Raw genomic sequence first — 20,362 nt, 5'->3', positions numbered from 1 at the left:
ATCCAAATTAGCTTAATCAAAAAGATTTTCAGGTTTCCTTTGCTGATTATTCTGCCAGAAAAATTAACTTTGAAAAAAAAAAGATCTTTTGTGATTCTGTTCTTATAGAGTTAATAAACGTGTAACAGACAATAGGCCATGCGTGGATAGACTGTATATCTATTTAAATATTTATGCTTTTATAGAAGATGTTCTGGCAACGTTTCATCACTAAGCTCTGTAAGCAATAAGATAATTGAGTGGAACGATTTTTGAAAAGATAACCACAAAGCAATTTTATTATGGATACCTGGAGTTTTGTGCAATATAACATTGCATGTGGCCTCAGGACTTACACATTTACAATTATTGACTAATCTTTCCCTTGGAATGAGAGTTGACTTGTTGGAAAACTCATCTATGTATGAAAATAATGGTCTGCTCCCACAGGTATCAGAGATATTTTATAATTATTTGTTTGTCTCTGTGTAACTTATCCTTAAAGTTATCAGTGATAACTTTCTATATTCTTTCCTTTTATTGGAAAGAAAATTATAAGAGGATAGTTACGGGGTAAGACCGTTCATTAGTGTTTATGTAAACTTGGGTCTCAAGTCCGAGATCTCAGCAGGGTCTTGAAAACCATAAAAAAAAAGTAAGGTCAAAAGCCGGTTTACCCTCTCGGCTTTAGGTTCATGCAAACATGGACATTTATCGTCAATTAGAACAAGAGGATTTTCTGTTTTAGGAAACTAATTTCAAAATTCTCCATTGGGGTATTTTGAGTTAAGGAGAAGAGGAGAGTCCTGTATCCCAACACTGGACAAATCCCTATCCCCCGACTAAAGAGCCTGATATGTCATGGACTCCTATACCCCACCCTGGAAACATCCCCTATCCTCTAAAAGGAATTTGATATTCCCTGGACCTCTATATGACCCCCTCCCCCACCCCCGTATTTTTACCATATGCTTTGGCAATGCTAACATGTACTTAGTCCTGCCAATAAAGCTCATTTGATTTTATTTGATTTGATTTGAGTTTTATCTTGCAGACATTCTTCATTTCAGGGTGTGAAAAGTTACAGTCTTTTTGGAGGATCTATCATGAGCATTGATTGCAATAAGAATGGTGCAATGCTTCATTATTCCTCTAGGAGTGCTGTAGGGAAAATTGAACACTCGCTCCCAGATTACCCTACCTTTTCCAAATGTTTATGGTGGAAATCTGTAATCAGCTTTTCACCTGGAGAACAGAAAGGGTTGTCAAAATGGATAACTCATTCAAACTCGTTGAAAAAGCATGTCTTATAAAAGAAAAACAAATGCTTCTCATATGACGTTTTGTATTCTCAATGGGCAGGGGCCTATGTCACTCTTTTAGCACTCTTTTAGCTATTGGCTAAACATATAAATGCCAATCTTGCGTTAACATGCTTGAGCTTCGGCACTAACGTATCTAGGCTGGCTCTTTGAATTCAAACTTTCCAAATTTTCTCCTCCTCAACATCATCTATCGAAGGAATTTTAGGAGACCTCCATACACATTAGACAGTTGTCCAGTTCCACTGAGATAGGTGGGATAGGCCAGTTATAAACTACTGTGTATGGGGGCCTTTAATAAGGATACACCCCGCTTCCCTGACAGTCGCCTTTGCTCTGATGGCTTCTACCTGTACCTGTAGTTTGTGCACGATGACAATACTGATACTGGCATCATTACTTTCATCATCCCCACAGGTGTTAAAACTGAACTAAAACAGAGCATTTTTTTTATTACCACCGTAGGGTTATCCACCCTTTTATGTATTTGTGTAAAGTTCTCTCACAATAATTGCAGCATGAATCACGGGTAGAAAACATTTTAGGTTGTAATTAGGTAATTGAGCATATTAAAGTATTTCATATCCTCACCAGGAAAAATGCCTGTAATTTGTATTTAATTGTCTACCAAAGTTTTATCCCCTTTTTTTATATATAAATTATCTAAAATCAGCTGTAATTTGGTAATTGTCTGTTTCGCTATTGTTTGTGCTTTTGATCACACATATATCAAAGTTTATCAGGTTGTGGAATAGATAGCACCTCTGTGATAGCCACAGCTGTGCTGTACCTGCAGTTTGGTTATATTGCATTACTTAGTCTGAAATATATTAGCTATTTGCACTTTAGAAAGAGTTTAAACTGTAGATTTGCCCAAAAATGCTCATATAACAGTTTTGAAATGTCGGAAGATTAGATTGATGGGGTCCAAACTCCTGGATCACTGAGAAATCTCCCACATACCAAACTAAGGGCATCATAAACATTAGACTCAAGTGATACATGCATGCCAATATCGGTGACATTGGCCAATAGTCTACTGAGTATGGGGCTCCTGACTCACTCGGGACAGATTGATGTCGGGGAGAGAATGATCCAACTTGTTGAACGTCTCAGATGATTTTCGCAATGGCTCCGTAAAAGGAAACTCAGGACTACTCAGCCAAGTGTGCTTGTGTTTTTGGTTGTCTGGAAAGATAGCTGATGACCAAGCAATCGTTCAGCCAACAGTAACCTAAGTTTGGCTAAGAATACATAAGTCGTAGGCCTCGATTCATTAAGAGCTGTTATGTTTTCATTGGTCGTGATTAGGGGCTATGAGGGAGTCAGACAATCCTGATTAATGAAGAAGAGCACGACGCTTCATGAATCTGGAGTGTCTGCCTCCATGCGCTACACCATAAGTAGATGAGCTATCGCTTCACATCCCCACATTGACCCTGCTCGGCCCATTTGGGCAGAGCTAAGGGAAACAGGTATGAAAACACCTAAAATTGCCTAGAAATTTTGGAACTTTTCAAAGCTTTTTGCTTCATTTCTCCTGTGGTGGCACTAGAGGGAGAATAGACACTTACTGCACAGTTTTTCTTATTACTACAGGTTGTTAATCACCCCAACAGTGGGACACTCTGGAATTTGCAATATTTGTGTATAGATCGAGCAAATTTTCTATGCTTAAAAAAAGGCAACCCATACATGTTCTCTGTAGATATTGAATATATTTTCTGTCCTATATAAAGAAATCTTAAAATTGAATTTGCAAAACATTTGAATCCTTCAGCCAGAAAGAGAAGAGAACTTTTTGGTTTATCCCTTACTAAACGCTATACAATGGTTACCAGTAGAATTTCAGTATCGTAAAACTTTATGTGTCTTCTGAAGTGTCTATGGGGTGGTTCAAAGTAGTGGCCTCTAACAAAAGATATACTGACTAAATATATGCAAATGAACCAGATCGCATACTGTACACTTGACTATGGGCTATTAGTGTAGTTCTGTTTGTTAGATATTAATCATGTGCTCCATTGTGTAATGTTTAATTCAAGGCTATATTTAATCACCTTCGATTTGTCATATTAAGATGTTCACCTATACATTTTATATTTTTTTCTTTTAGGCAATATAGCAGCCGAGCAATTATTCACCAAAGGAGCTGGAACAGGTAAGTCAAAAGTTATATTGATCAATATAATGTAATAATAATAATAATAATAATAATAATAATAATATATTAGTGATCAAGTTGATTTTTACTTATATTTTATTCTACTTTTAGTTCTATTATTTATTTATTTTTATTTTTTTGTTTTGATTACTGTCTTGAGGCAATCATCAATAGAAGAGCGTCTTTACAAATTAGTCCACAGTAAATTACTAGACTAGTGCCGGCCAAAGTCACCAATATTGATGGGTTCAGCTGACAGTCACAATGCATTGTCCAACAAAATGTTGATTTGACATGTCCGATTTAGGACTACCAATCATATTCTCACCAGGTGATAAGCTGCCAGCAAACATTTCTGGCAACGGCTCTCGTAGAAAACACAGGAACGCTCAGCCGATCGATCACTTCTGTATATGGTATAGCCGGTCAAGATGGCTACTTAACGTACAGTGTTTGGCCGACAACCATCTAATGTGTATGGTGGGCTTTTTTCACTCTCTCCTTAGGTATTCAATACAACAGACTTGTCATTCAGTAATGTACACTTTCCCTAGGGCTAATGAGGCGAAAACATTCAATTCAATATAGTCTGTAAAGAGATATTTCAACCGTTGACTAGAGTTGTCAATCGACCATGAATTCCTGAACAGTTCCCCAAAATAGGTGCTTTTTCCACTATACATAACACCTTGGTGTAATTATTTAATTTTTCTCTTTTCTGTGCTCTATGTAGAAACAGGAAGTCTTTTGTCCCAGCATTTATCATTCCCCCCTTCAACTCCTGACCCAGCTGCTCTTTCTCCCACTGTCAGGAAGTTTTGCAGTGACTCTTGACTCATACAGGGAAAATAGATCTCCTGTTTCTACATAGAGCTTAGAAGAATTCAGCTAGTCAGTTTTTAATCACGTGATGTCATAGACCTAATGGAAAAGAGAAGAATTAGCTGGGTAGAAAGGCAAAATAAGCAATTGTAAGTACACAGTGGTATATGATATGATGATTGCAATATATTAATAAAATAAAAACTTTGATGATATATTCGCCCTGAGAAACGTTCTGTGGAGCGTAGTACTGGTGACATAGGTGACAAATTGAAAACTAATTATGTGCCTGTCTCTGTATTTAGCTTACATATTATATGATTTTTGTTTGACGTGTTCCTATAATGTAACATGCAAAAATACATCCTTCATGTTCTAGGAGTATAATATTTTTATTCTTTTTATCATTGATCTAGTTTTTGTTTAATGTTTTTCTCTGCTTAGAAAATACAGATATATATGTTACAAAGTGTGAGACATTATGGCTGAATGTCCTTTTGATAGTTAAAATATTCAAACCGTTGAGACTGTCTTGCTCCTTCATTGAATGTGGACCTGAGAGTCCTGCGAGACCGTGGATATATCTGAGAATAGAAAATACTGTAAATTATAGATCAGATGAGGGACAATTTTAAGCTATCCCTTCCAGCTCACCTGTATAGATGCCTTTTTCTCTTGTACCTCTGGTGCCTTACAATAGAATAGCAAAGGTTATTTACTGCAGCGCAATCAAATTATTATATATATATATATATATATATATATATATATATATATATATATATACAATAAAAATTATATATATATATATTTTATTTCACAATATCTGACAATATATAAAAACATGTATATAAAATATAAATAATTGTATAAATTATGTATAAATATATATAGCAATTTATAGGAAAAATATATATATATATAACATTTCTATTTATATATTTATTTTATCTTTATTTATATAATTATTTAAAGGAATTTCATTTTTTCATCTATTGTGCTGCTTCCATTTTTGGATATTATCTGTTGTGGACTTGGTTGCAATTAGAATTAGACTTGAACCATATGCTATGATGGTGCTGTCATAAATATACAGTACAGACCAAAAGTTTGGACGCACCTTCTCATTTAAGGATTTTTCTGTATTTTCATGACTATGAAAATTGTAAATTCACACTGAAGGCATCAAAACTATGAATTAACACATGTGGAATTATATACTTAACAAAAAAGTGTGAAACAACTGAAATTATGTCTTATATTCTAGGTTCTTCAAAGTAGCCGCCTTTTGCATTGATGACTGCGTTGAACACTCTTGGCATTCTCTTGATGAGCTTCAAGAGGTAGTCACCGGCAATGGTCTTCCAACAATCTTGAAGGAGTTCCCAGAGATGCTTAGCACTTGTTGGCCCTTTTGCCTTCACTCTGCGGTCCAGCTCACCCCAAACCATCTCGATTGGGTTCAGTTCTGGTGACTGTGGAGGCCAGGTCATCTGGCATAGCACCCCATCACTCTCCTTCTTGGTCAAATAGCCCTTACACAGCCTGGAGGTGTATTTGGGGTCATTGTCCTGTTGAAAAATAAATGATGGTCCAACTAAACGCACACCGGATGGAATAGCATGCCGCTGCAAGATGCTGTGGTAGCCATGCTGGTTTAGTATGCCTTCAATTTTGAATAAATCCCCAACAGGGTCACCAGCAAAGCACCCCCACACCATCACACCTCCTCCTCCATGCTTCACTGTGGGAACCAGGCATGTAAAGTCCATCCGTTCACCTTTTCTGCGTCGCACAAAGACACGGTGGTGGAACCAAAGATCTCAAATTTGGACTTATCAGACCAAAGCACAGATTTCCACTGGTCTAATGTCCATTCCTTGTGTTCTGTAGCCTAAACAAGTATCTTCTGCTTGTTGCCTGTCCTTAGCAGTGGTTTCCTAGCAGCTATTTTACCATGAAGGCCTGCTGCACAAAGTCTCCTCTTAACAGTTGTTGTAGAGATGTGTCTGCTGCTAGAACTCTGTGTGGCATTGACCTAGTCTCTAATCTGAGCTGCTGTTAACCTGCGATTTCTGAGGCTGGTGACTCGGATAAACTTATCCTCAGAAGCAGAGGTGACTCTTGGTCTTCCTTTCCTGGGGCGTTCCTCATGTGAGCCAATTTCTTTGTAGCGCTTGATGGTTTTTGCCACTGCACTTGGGGACACTTTCAAAGTTTTCCCAATTTTTCGGACTGACTGACCTTCATTTCTTAAAGTAATGATGGCCACTCGTTTTTCTTTTCTTAGCTGCTTTTTTCTTGCCATAATACAAATTCTAACAGTCTGTTCAGTAGGACTGTCAGCTGTGTATCCACCAGACTTCTGCACAACACAACTGATGGTCCCAACCTCATTTATAAGGCAAGAAATCCCACTTATTAAACCTGACTGGACACACCTGTGAAGTGAAAACCATTCCCGGTGACTACCTCTTGAAGCTCATCAAGAGAATGCCAAGAGTGGCTTTGCCTGATGAAGAGATCTGTGTAGTCTCGAAAGCTTATTTGTTACCATCTTTTCAGTTAGCCATTAAAAAGTATCAACCACTGAGGACTCTCAATTCTGAAAAGAGTGTGCAAAGCAGTCATCAAAGCAAAAGGTGGCTACTATGAAGAACCTAGAATATAAGACATAAGACATAATTTCAGTTGTTTCACATTTTTTTGTTAAGTATATCATTGCACATGTGTTAATTCATAGTTTTGATGCCTTCAGTGTGAATGTACAATTTTCATAGTCATGAAAATACAGAAAAATCTTTAAATGAGAAGGTGTGTCCAAACTTTTGGTCTTTACTGTATATAGATTTATTTATTTATTATTATTATTATTATTATTATTATTTTTATTATTTATAAAAAGAGAAACAGCATTGTCATAGTATATGGTGCAAGTCCAATTCTAATCTTAACCAGGTCTATAATAGATTAGATTCATACATGAAAGCAGTACAATAGACTAAAAAATGAAATTCCTTTATTAGTTCATATCCAATAGTAACATTTCAGTTCCTTCTGGAACCTTTTTCAAGAGATATAAAGGTGCCAAACACTGACTTTAGAGTGTAGTTTAGTATATTGCACGCAATATCACATAATTAATGATTAATCAGTAATAACAAGTATGATACATGCAGTACATAGTGGACATTTCAGATTAAATGGTATAACAGTGCTAGAGATATTATAATATTACATGTACATAAATACTTATCATGTTGATGAAATAGGTGATTGTACAAGTTGAATAATATCTACTAAGGGTCTGACTCATCATTGCATTTCCCGCCCTTTTTCTTTGGTGTGAGTACCTTTCCATCAGTGACATTTTGATTTGCGACAACGTCATCAAACAATTTGCACTTTTTTTCATGTTGTATTTTTTGATCAGTTTTTGGATCTTTATGTCAATGAGGCTTTTACTAATTAAATGTTTAATTTTAAGCATTGCAAAATTTGGCACAAGTCAACTCCAGTCCCACCGTCCCACCTCGCGAAGTAATTTTATGTATGCCAGCTATTTTGCTGCATTTATTTCTAACATTTTGCAAAATGTGCAAGTTTCCCTGCTGGAAATTTCAAGACAGAATGAAATGAATTTTGGTGCTTGCACAAAACTCATGAATCGTGCGAGCCACTTTGTTGAATTTAATAGAATGAGGAATGTGGTGATTCAGAATCCGCGCAGCCAAGTAATAATAATAATAATAATAATAATAATTTTTATTTATATAGCGCCAACATATTCCGCAGCGCTTTACAAATTATAGAGGGGACTTGTACATACAATAGACATTACAGCATAACAGAAATACAGTTCAAAACAGATACCAAGAGGAGTGAGGGCCCTGCTCGTAAGCTTACAAACTATGAGGAAAAGGGGAGACACGAGAGGTGGATGGTAACAATTGCTATAGTTATTCGGACCAGCCATAGTGTAAGGCTTGGGTGTTCATGTAAAGCTGCATGAACCAGTTAATTAATTTTTTTTTTTTTTTTTTAATATAGGCCACACAGGGATCGTTAGGTTAATGCATTGAGGCGGTAGGCCAGTCTGAACAAATGAGTTTTTAGGGCACGCTTAAAACTGTGGGGATTGGGGATTAATCGTATTATCCTAGGTAGTGCATTCCAAAGAATCGGCGCAGCACGTGTAAAGTCTTGGAGACGGGAGTGGGAGGTTCTGATTATTGAGGATGCTAACCTGAGGTCATCAGCGGAGCGGAGGGCACGGGTAGGGTGGTAGACTGAGACCAGAGAGGAGATGTAGGGTGGTGCTGAGCCATGGAGTGCTTTGTGGATGAGGGTAGTAGTTTTGTACTGGATTCTTGAGTGGATGGGTAACCAGTGTAATGACTGGCACAAGGTAGAGGCATCGGTGTAACGGTTGGTGAGGAATATGATCCTGGCAAAATACGATCATAGACAGAGATGTGGTATAATTGCGATTTATTAGTCAACGCGTTTCAAGGTTTGCAAACCTCTTAATCGGGACACAACCACAGTGATCTCTTACTGATCAACTCAAATAGAAACAGGAAAAGACCGATTATGCTGACGGCGATCTTAGGCTTCATGGCAATTAGAGGAGAGCGAATCAAAATGTTTTCCATTCATTGCAAACTTCCTTAAAATTTCAGGTTTTAGTGAATCCAAAATTTTTAGGAGATTCTGTTATGAATCCAGCAATATGGAGGCCAGCCATCATTTTGCGGCATTCTTTTGATAGTCATGAAAGGGTTAAAAGACCAAAACATGCTTTCAACTTTTCATAGGCTGTTTTTACCTTGATCGCCACAATGCTACTTTTTGGTTCCCGCTCAGGTCTTCATTTTTTTCTATGTTGATGCCACTGATTAGTCCCACATGGACGCATGTTGTTAAAGTCAATGACATGCATCGCTCCCACGTGACCATATGACAGACCACAGAGTAGAGGACCAGGGAGCTGCAGTGGAGGAGGTGGCATAAGGACAGGTCAGTATAACATGTTTTTATATTTTTTTAATCCCTTCACTTCTCTCCCTTTATTATGCTTTAAGGTCTAGAAGAGCCTCTGAGTGTAATACATGGGAAGCTTTTGAACCCTACCAATTTTTTTTAACTGAATCAAATCAGCTGGCCGAATCAAGCATACTTTTTGTTGTCTCTTGGTCACCAAAGATCTATTTGTTTAAAGTGAACCTGTCATGTTGGACATGGAGAATATAGAGCAGAAGAAGCTGAACTGAGTAATGAACAGTTTTGTTAGAAGAAACTTTATATAAAATTCAGTTTTCATTTGAATCCTTGCTTATTCTAGTTTTAGGAGTCCAGTGGGAGGTCCTACTTAGTGATTGACAGGCTTCCTTGCAAAAGTGTGCATATGGAGAGCTGTCAATCAGTAAGTGGATCCACCCACTGGACTCCTAAGCCTATAATGAGCAGGATTTAAAATGAGAAAAATTACAAGGGAAACTGAGTCTTTTCTTCGCAAATTATATACTTAGTTAAGTCCTCCTGCTTTATAATCTTCTGACACCATGTTCACCATGTTCTCGTCAATGATTCTCGACGCCATGTTTCTCAGTTATAGGAGAAAAATAAGGATCATGTGTACATAAATTTGTCCTCAAGTCTTTATAGGATATGAGGTGTGTTGGTATCTTTGGCGTGTACATTTTCCTAATATGCATACTCTGTGAAACCCTAGGTACATGTAGGGCCTGTCTTATGTTTTATTGTGTGGTGTTTTTTGGGAGGCTGAGGTTTAACAGAAGGGATACTTCCTCACCCATTTCTAACTTCTCAAATGCGATTTACAGCAGCATGTAAGTGGTTAACCTAAGCTCGGAGCTAGCTCTGATCTCAGCAATTAGACTAAGAAGCAGGCTGTATAACACAGCTGATGCCTGTACAGTATGAAGCTGACTTAACTTAGCCCACTCCACACATGCAGTGAACACTAGAGTTGAGCGACTTTTACTTTTTTCAGATCGAGTCGGGTTTCGCGAAACCCGACTTTGTCAAAAGTCGGGTCAGGTGAAATCGGCCGATTATTGCGAAAAGTTGGAGGCCAACTGAAATACGAAACTCAATGCAAGTCAATGGGGAATCAAAGTCGCCAGTGAGTGGAGGACAGGAAAACACCTACAGTGCCCATTTTAATGCAAAAACATCAATTCTTATTACTTAAGCTTGTCAAACTTTATAATAATAGTTAGGCAATGAAAACTGGGGGTCATTTGGCTAAAGTTGTGGGGGGGTAGTGCTAGCTCAAGATTTTCGTGGGCCCAGGAAACGTGGAATACATCACGGAGGTGGAGCAGGGAGAGGTAAGTATTTCAACTTTGCAAGTGCTGTGATCCTGAGCAAGCAGGGGGGGCCACTCATTTGCACTGGCACAGGGCCCCTCATAGTACGGTAGTGTGTTTGACGGTGGCGCCTCCCACTGGCAGATACACTTTTGTGCACTATGAGGGGCCCTGTGCCAGTGATGTCGCCAACGAGTATGCCCACCCACCTGATGAAGGAACCTGCACTTTCATCTGCACCTTCCTCTTTGCCCCTGTGTAAGGTGGTATAGTATGCGGGAAGGGGAACCTGACTTTCAGCAGGGTCAGATTCTGGCTGTGTAGAGTGCAAGGGGAATGTAGTGGTCTGGGTCAATGTACCAGCATACTCATCTACAGTGGCTGGGCAATGGGCCCGATGAGGAGGAAACACAGATATAGGCCCAAATAATAAAGTAGGCTAAATGCAGTTCAAAACTGATAACAGGACTAAACAGGCGGCATTGCTTTGTTCAGTGGAGGACAACTGTAATGAATAGCAGACACAGTTAGCAGGCCCAAATAATAAAGTAGGCTAAATGCAGTTCAAAATTGGTAACAGGACTAAACAGGCGGCATTGCTTTGTTCAGTGGAGGACAACTGTAATGAGTGGCAGACACAGTTAGTGGGCCCAAATAATAAAGTAGGCTAAATGCAGTTCAAAATTGGTAACAGGACTAAACGGGCGGCATTGCTTTGTTCAGTGGAGGACAACTGTAATGAGTGGCAGACACAGTTAGCAGGCCCAAATAATAAAGTAGGCTAAATGCAGTTCAAAATTGGTAACAGGACTAAACAGGCGGCATTGCTTTGTTCAGTGGAGGACAACTGTAATGAGTGGCAGACACAGTTAGTAAGCCCAAATAATAAAGTAGGCTAAATGCAGTTCAAAATTGGTAACAGGACTAAACAGGTGGCATAGCTAGGTACAGGGTTGGACTCCTCTGCTGAGTAGCAGACAGTGGTAGTAGGCGCAAAGTATTAACTGGTCTAAATGGAGGCCAGGGCCCCTGTATATTTTAACTATCATCTATCATTTCAACAAATTTGTATTGACAGTGCCATTGAAGGATTTAACAGCACAGACTAGACAGTGGTGGAGCAGGGAGAGGTAATTATTGCAAGTGGTAGAGCACTCGAGCTGGGGGGAACACTCCCTCGTGGGCGGCGGTACTGGCACAGGACCCCTCATATTACGATGGTGTGTCTGATGTTGGTTGTGCACCACCACTGTCAGAGACACTTCATTGTACTATGAGGGACCCAGTGCCAGTGCCGTCGCCCAAGAGTGGGCCCACCCACCAGTCCAGGCAAACGGCACTTGCACAGGTGCTTGCGCCAGGTGGTGACCACGGCCCTGTGGGGGGGAGTCAGCCCATTTAGGGAGGTATAAAAATGGAACTTTCTGAAGAGGAGGCGAAAGAGCTAGAGGCTGAGTCAGCAAGGAAAGCCAAAACTTTTTCCTGCTGCTTCGGCTTTAAAAGCTGTTTTCCTACTCCCAGATAAGGGAGCCTTCGAGGCCTTGTGTAGCCAGATGATGATGCTGGCTCAACACCTCCAGCCTTAGGTGCTATTGTGCTTTTGCCACTACCACCAGATGCACCACCACCACCATCAGTACCATCTGGCAACCACCACCCACGGGCTCTTCTACCAGACTTCATTTTTTGGAAAATCTAACCAAAATAACAACCGTTATATGGTACTGTAAAACAAGGTAGAAGGTGTATATAAACTTGTTGAGAATTCGAATCTCCCTTTTTTTGAGGAAGACTGAACCAAAACTCAGGCCCAGTGTATATTACAATGCAATCTAAGTGGCAGAAAGTGGCTGGCTGACAAACGACAAACTAACAGGACTGAAGTATATCCACTTTGTGAGAATTAGAATCTCCCTTTTTTGGGGGGAGACTGAACCAAAACTCAGGCCCATTGTATATAACAATGCAATCTAAGTGGCAGAAAGTGGCTGGAAGATATATGAAAAAATACAAGGGCTGTAGTACAATTTCAATCTCCCTACAATGATCTCAGGAAAAGTATAACAGCAATAAAAAGGACTGCTGCACACAAAAGTGTGGACAAATAAACAAGATAACTGTGCAGAGAGGAGCAACAGGATTTTTGCTTTTAAAAAAGCAGTTGGTTTGCACAGCAGCGTCAAACAGCAATGCAGCTATCATGGAGCCTTATAAGGCAGCCTAATAAGCTACAGAGATGATGCACAAAAATATAGCCTCCACTGTCCCTGCAAAGAAATGGTGGTGTTGGACAGTGGAAATCGCTACAGCACAAGCAGTTTGGGGGTTAATCTTCCCTCCCTAACTATATCCCTTTCTGATGCAGCTGCAGAAACCTCTCCCTTTGCTAATATCAGCAGAAGTAAGATGGTGGCCGGCGTGCATGCCCCTTTATAGCCCCTGTGACGCCGCAGAAAGCAAGCCAATCACTGCTATGCCCTTCTCTAAGATGGTGGGACCGAGACCTATGTCATCACGCTGCCCACACTCTGCGTCCTCCTTCATTGGCTGAAAAATGGCACTGAAAGCATCATACGAAATGCGACTTTGGCGCGCAGATCGCCGACCTCATGGGTGATCCCACACTAGGATCGGGTTGGGTTTCATGAAACCTTTGCCGAAAGTCGGCGATTTTTGAATTTGTCCGATCCGTTTCACTCAACCCTAGTGAACACATCCGCCATATATTATTAGGAAATTGGGGCCGAGAGGGTGCATTAAGCACAGTGGGCCTCAGCTGGATTTTCTAGCTGCTTACCCTGGCCTTGGCTGAGGGTATAACCCACCTTATTCTGATATTCTATCTTAACAGTAGACTAGTAATAGAATGATCCAGGAAAACCCCTTTAAGTTATCAATAATTCAGTGTGTATATCCAGCTCAATGTCCTGCTATGTATTGGGTCTGAGACTGCCACTACTAAAATAATTCAATTTTTCATAAAAGCTCTATGTAAAAACAGGCAAAAAATGTGAGCTCAATATGTCCCACCGATGCCCCTGAGATTCTACAGTATTGATGTGTAGAGAGGCGAGTGCTGGGGTGAAATGCGCAGCATTTCTCATTTGCCTTAGCAATAACTCTCATTTCTCCACTGGGGCGAAGGGCTTTTTCCTGGGGCACAGTGAGACTTGACTTTTTTTTAACCTCACAGCAAAATTATAACCTTTTAGAGTAAGAATTCCCCTCTTTGGCACTTCGGTAACATCTCATAGCAAAAACACTGCGGTGCGTTAAATGAAAGAAAGTTATTATAGTGATGAAATATAATAAAAGTTTTGTGGGGGCGATTTCTGCTGTGTGTGAAGCCTTTGCCTTCTATCCCCATAATAAAGTCTTGTTAGTTTAGTATTACATATCGTATTCATCAGCACTATGGGAAGTGTATGAACGACAGCTGTAGCAATGCCTAATGTACTATCCACTGTGCACGGCTTACCTGCAGCCCCATGTAAAAGCACAAACAACTTAACCACTATTTCATTGTGATATTATTCTAGAATAGTAACAAAAAATGATACTATATAATTAATATGCAAAGATAGTGCTAGTATGTCTATATATATCTTTTTTTCCTTCCTTCTTTTTCTTTCTTTTTTTCCTTCTTGCTTAATTTCACTCCCATTTTTTTTTTTTTAGAATGTACGGTATAAATATGTTCATATCTATCTATCTATCTATCTATCTATCTATCTATCTATCTATCTATCTATCTATCTATCTAACTATCAGGCTCGAGAAAGGTCCACATTCATGGACCGAAACGTCACCACATGGGCTAATAAATAGCACTTTAAATTTGATCTATGGTGTGCTGCCTCAACTTTTTTGATTTATCTGTAAGGACTGCACCTATGAGGCTTTGCCCCGTATACTCACTGCTGCTGTTTAGTCTTTTTTCTATCTATTTATCTACAGTATACTGTATCTATCTATCTATCTATCGATCTATTATCTAGCTATCTATCCAGGGGTAAACCTAGCCACACTGCTACCTGAGGCAAACTTCAAAACGGCGCCCCTCCAAACACATATACAGTACAGCCTCCCTATAGGGCTCCCATCTCATATACAGTTCCCCCATACATTACATGAGTGATAACTATTGTACATTCTACAATAGGTCATAAATCAGACAGTATAGTCCTCCATACAGTATTATGGGTACTGCACAGCGCTCCATACAGAATAACATGCCCCATATATTGCTCCATACTGTATATTGGCTGCACATGATACTGCGTACCGTATAATGGCCACACATAGCTACTCCTACACACACGGCTGTGCTCCGTACACCTTGCACACATGGCTCCACTCCATACACCTCATACACACCTGGCTCTGCTCCGTACACCTTGTACACATGCGGCTCTGCTCCGTACACCTTGTACACACACAGCTCCGCTCCGTACACCTTGCACACACAGCTCGGCTCCGTACACCTCATAGACACCCGGCTCTGCTCGGTACACCTCGTATACACACGGCTCCACTCCATACACCTTGTACACATGCAGCTCCACTCCATACACCTTGCACACACGCTCCGCTCCGTACACCTCGTACACACCCGGCTCCGCTCTGTTCACCTCGTACACACACGGCTCTGCTCTGTACACCTTGTACACACACGGCTCCACTCCATACACCTCATACACACATGGCTCCGCTCCATACACCTCGTACACATTCAGCTCCGCTCCATACACCTCATACACACACGGCTCCACTCCGTACACCTCATAGACACCCGGCTCTGCTCGGTACACCTCGTATACACACGGCTCCACTCCATACACCTTGTACACATGCAGCTCCACTCCGTACACCTTGCACACACGCTCCGCTCCGTACACCTCGTACACACCCGGCTCCGCTCTGTTCACCTCGTACACACACGGCTCTGCTCTGTACACCTTGTACACACACGGCTCCACTCCATACACCTCATACACACATGGCTCCGCTCCATACACCTCGTACACATTCAGCTCCGCTCCATACACCTCATACACACACGGCTCCACTCCGTACACCTCATAGACACCCGGCTCTGCTCGGTACACCTCGTATACACACGGCTCCACTCCATACACCTTGTACACATGCAGCTCCACTCCGTACACCTTGCACACACGCTCCGCTCCGTACACCTCGTACACACCCGGCTCCGCTCTGTTCACCTCGTACACACACGGCTCTGCTCTGTACACCTTGTACACACACGGCTCCACTCCATACACCTCATACACACATGGCTCCGCTCCATACACCTCGTACACATTCAGCTCCGCTCCATACACCTCATACACACACGGCTCCACTCCGTACTCCTCGTACACATTCAGCTCCGCTCCGTACACCTCGAACACACAGCTCTGCTACATCCACACTGTAAACTCCTCCTGACTTCACACATAAGGCAGCTTACCATGGCAACCAGCACAGCAGAGTCCTGCAATCCATGGAGGTCCCGATCATGTGACCCGACTCCTTCCCTCCTGTGAACTCATCACAGGTCCTGTGCGCACAGAGCAGCCAATATGTGGTGTGTTGCTCTGCGGGTGCAGGGATGACCGGCTGATATTGCACACCGTGGGTTGTGATTAACCTAACGGTTAGGTTGTGAGCAGGGGCACGCGCACCGCACTGGTGACACTCAGCAAATGTCAGGGATTATGGAGAGTCAGCACCACGTGTTTGGACTGCCGCTCTGCCGCCCCCTGTCTTTCAGTGAGGACTGCTGCCTGAAGCAAAGGGCTCAACTTGCCCCATGATAGTGGCGCCCCTGTATCTATCTATCATCTATCTATCGCTCTCATCTTTTTCTTGTTTTATTCCTCTCATCCTTTCTTTGTCTCCCTTTTTCTTTCTTTCTCCCATTAATTTTTTCTCCCAATTCTTTCTTTTTTTTCCACTTGATCAAATTTTATTTTGTTCCTTCTTTCTTTCTTTTCCTTTTTCTATCTTTCTCTCTTTCACTTTCTTTTTGTTCACTTAATCCTTTATATTTCTTTATAGATGTATCTATCTATTATCTATCTATCTAACTATCTATTTATCTATCTATCTATCTATCTATTATCTATCTATCTATCTTTAGATGCATCTATCTATTATCTATCTATCTATTATCTATCTATCTTTCTATCTATTATCTATCTATCTATCTATTATCTATTATCTATTATCTATCTATTATCTATTATCTATCTATCTATCTATCTATTATCTATCTATTCCATATCTATCTATCTATCATCTATTATCTATCTATCATATTTTTAATACTTTGAGATTCATCTATCTATCTATCTATCTATCTATCTATCTATCTCATTTATCTATAAGTAATATTTGTAGTTTTCAACATTATTACAATTTTATCTGTAATCATTTAATTATTAATTGCTATACTTTCTGACTGTGCAGATAACCAGGAGATGTGATAAGATCCAGCTGTATAGATCCAGACCCCCCTTTCCTGATCCTGTATTTGTATCTTTCTTACTGTAACGTCTCTGTACAATCATGGTTTGCTGGACATGTATGATATGTATTTTGACAATATCGGTCTATTCTTGTTGTCACTTTAAAAGTAACAATGGCTAAAAATCTCCAATAGCATTGTATTGATGTAACAGCGGATCCTATAGAATAGTATAGCAGTCATACATAACACACTTAGAAAGCTTCATCACTTCTTGTTTGGCACATAATAAGGTATAGAGCGTCCGACTGCAGCTGCTTTGCTGTCACGTTTCTTTGGAGCGTCTGAGATAGATGATGTCTAGGGTTTTATCAACACTGAGGTTTTTTATTTCCCTTAGGGATCAGGTCACTATTTCTTTTCTCTTTCGTATATCCATTATAGACAGTTTTCCACTTATAATGTTACATAAACATCTTGTGTAGATTGATGGTTTTCTGTACATAATATCCACAATAATTAGAGGCAAATCTGTTTCATCCTCTATTCATTGGTGGATACATTTTAGTTTTCGGTTTCTGCTTTGAGCTTCTCTACAAATTGTATAAGTTAAGTCTCGCCTCTTAGTGACCACCAATACTGACCTGGGATAGAAGACAATAGCATCCCCCGATAGGTGAAAATACAGCTGACACCCTGCTGCATTAGACACGATTGGTGTTGTCACTGATAAAGTGTCAGGACTCGAACCCAGCAGCTCTTGTGGACCAGGCGGCAGCTCTTCCCTCTGAGCTATTCACTTCGCTGGACAGTTTTATTGTAACCAAAATACTTGTACCTCTTTTGTTTCTGATTGTCTCTACCCTGAGTTCCTGATCGGCTACACCCTGAATGAAAACCCCATTTAAACCTGGCATAGCACTCCTTTCCTTGTGAGATTAATGGGCTACCAGCCTCTAGTCAAGCTACCTATCACCTGCTCCTTCATTCTAAGATTATACTTCTGCTTCTGTGTACCGACTCCTTGGCTATCCCTTACTACATTACATGCTGGTGCTACCCCTACTGGTTACAATACCACTACTCCAACCCAAGTCAGGTAGAAAAGCCGCGGAGACACCTGTTGTGAATTTGCTTTTTGGCTCCCTCTAGTGGTTACTAGTTTTTTGACTCTGGTTTTTCTGTCTTTCCTTTTATCCGCACCTGGGTCGTTAGTTAGGGGCGTTGCTTTATAAGCTCCCTGGACACTCAGTTCTATGCCTGGCAACGTAGTTATCAGAGTTAATCTGCTGTGCTCTTGTCTACTGATCCTGGTCCGGTTTTTCAGCTAAGTCATTTACTTTGCTTTTTGCTATTTGTTTTTGGTTTTGTATTTTTGTCCAGCTTGTTCCTAATCTGTATCCTGACTTTTGCTGGAAGCTCTAGGGCGCTGGTGTTCTCCCCCCGGACCGTTAGACGGTTCGGGGGTTCTTGAATTTCCAGTGTGGATTTTTGATAGGGTTGTTTGTTGACCATATAAGTTACCTTTCTATATTCTGCTATTAGTTAGCGGGCCTCTCTGTGCTAAACCTGGTTCATTTCTGTGTTTGTCATTTCCTCTTACCTCACCGTTATTATTTGTGGGGGGCTTCTATCCTGCTTTGGGGTCCCTTTCTCTGGAGGCAAGAGAGGTCTTTGTTTTCCTCTACTAGGGGTATTTAGATTCTCCGGCTGGCGCGAGTCATCTAGGATCAACGTAGGTATGACCCCCGGCTACTTCTAGTGTTGGCGTTAGGAGTAGATATATGGTCAACCCAGTTACCACTGCCCTATGAGCTGGATTTTTGTATCTTGCAGACTTCCACGTTCCTCTGAGACCCTCGCCATTGGGGTCATAACAGTTTGCCAGGCCTATATTAAATGTTTAATGCATTGCAAAAGAGGGATTATAAGAAAGAAGATTCTGAGTTTTTTTTTTTTCTCCTCTCTCATTTTTTTTTTTTTTTTTCTTCATCCCCTTTACCTCAGAGTGGCTTATGCTTGCTGCAGACATGAATGTCCAGACCTTGATTACAAGTGTGGACCAGCTGGCTACTCGTGTGCAGGGCTTACAAGATTATGTTATCAGAAGTCCTGGGTCAGAACCTAAGATACCGATTCCTGAACTGTTTTCCGGAGACAGGTTTAAGTTTAGGAATTTCAAGAATAATTGTAAATTGTTTTTGTCCCTGAGACCCTGTTCATCTGGAGACTCCGCTCAGCAAGTAAAAATTGTTATTTCGTTCTTACGGGGTGACCCTCAAGATTGGGCTTTTTCGCTGGCGCCAGGAGATCCGGCATTGGCTGATATTGATGCGTTTTTTCTGGCGCTCGGTTTACTTTATGAGGAACCCAATCTTGAGATTCAGGCAGAAAAGGCCCTGCTGGCTATGTCTCAGGGGCAGGACGAGGCTGAAGTGTATTGCCAAAAATTTCGGAAATGGTCCGTGCTGACACATTGGAACGACTGTGCACTGGCCGCTAATTTTAGAAATGGTCTTTCTGATGCCATTAAAGATGTTATGGTGGGTTTTCCCATTCCCACAGGTCTGAATGATGCTATGGCACTGGCTATTCAAATTGACCGGCGATTGCGGGAGCGCAAGACCGCAAATTCCCTCATGGTGTTGTCTGAACAGACACCTAATTCGGTGCAATGTGATAGAAAAACCGCAAATTCCCTCATGGTGTTGTCTGAACAGACACCTGATTTAATGCAATGTGATAGAATCCTGACCAGAAATGAGCGGAAAATTCATAGACGCCGGAATGGCTTGTGCTACTACTGTGGTGATTCTACACATGTTATCTCAGCATGCTCTAAACGTATAGCTAAGGTTGTTGGTCCGGTCACCGCTGGAAATTTGCAACCTAAATTTATTCTGTCTGTAACTTTGATTTGCTCACTGTCGTCTTATCCTGTCATGGCGTTTGTAGATTCAGGTGCTGCCCTGAGTCTTATGGATCTGTCATTTGCTAAGCGCTGTGGTTTTACTCTTGAACCATTAGAAAATCCTATTCCTCTTAGGGGTATTGATGCTACGCCATTGGCAGCAAATAAACCGCAGTATTGGACACAGGTTACCATGTGCATGACTCCTGAACACCGCGAGGTGATACGTTTTCTTGTTTTACATAAAATGCATGATTTGGTTGTTTTAGGGCTGCCATGGTTACAGACCCATAATCCCGTCCTGGACTGGAAGGCTATGTCAGTTTGTAGTTGGGGCTGTCGTGGTATTCATGGGGA

At 40.8% G+C, this 20,362-nt stretch overlaps 1 protein-coding gene across 17 annotated transcripts in view; it reads left to right on the top strand.

Annotated features, from left to right (window-relative positions):
- NRXN1 (neurexin 1) overlaps positions 1-20,362 on the top strand; it is a 1,975,072-nt gene that overhangs the window by 584,701 nt on the left and 1,370,009 nt on the right. For all 17 annotated transcript variants that reach the window (XM_069768660.1, XM_069768673.1, XM_069768667.1 and 14 more), the window contains one exon: positions 3,418-3,462. In XM_069768660.1, coding sequence (XP_069624761.1) covers positions 3,418-3,462 — 45 coding nt within the window. The remainder of the gene's footprint in view (positions 1-3,417; positions 3,463-20,362) is intronic.

Source organism: Ranitomeya imitator, chromosome 5 (genome assembly GCF_032444005.1).
Source record: "Ranitomeya imitator isolate aRanImi1 chromosome 5, aRanImi1.pri, whole genome shotgun sequence".
Classification (NCBI taxonomy): Eukaryota; Metazoa; Chordata; class Amphibia; order Anura; family Dendrobatidae; genus Ranitomeya; species Ranitomeya imitator.
This window is presented reverse-complemented; position numbering and strand designations above follow the sequence as displayed.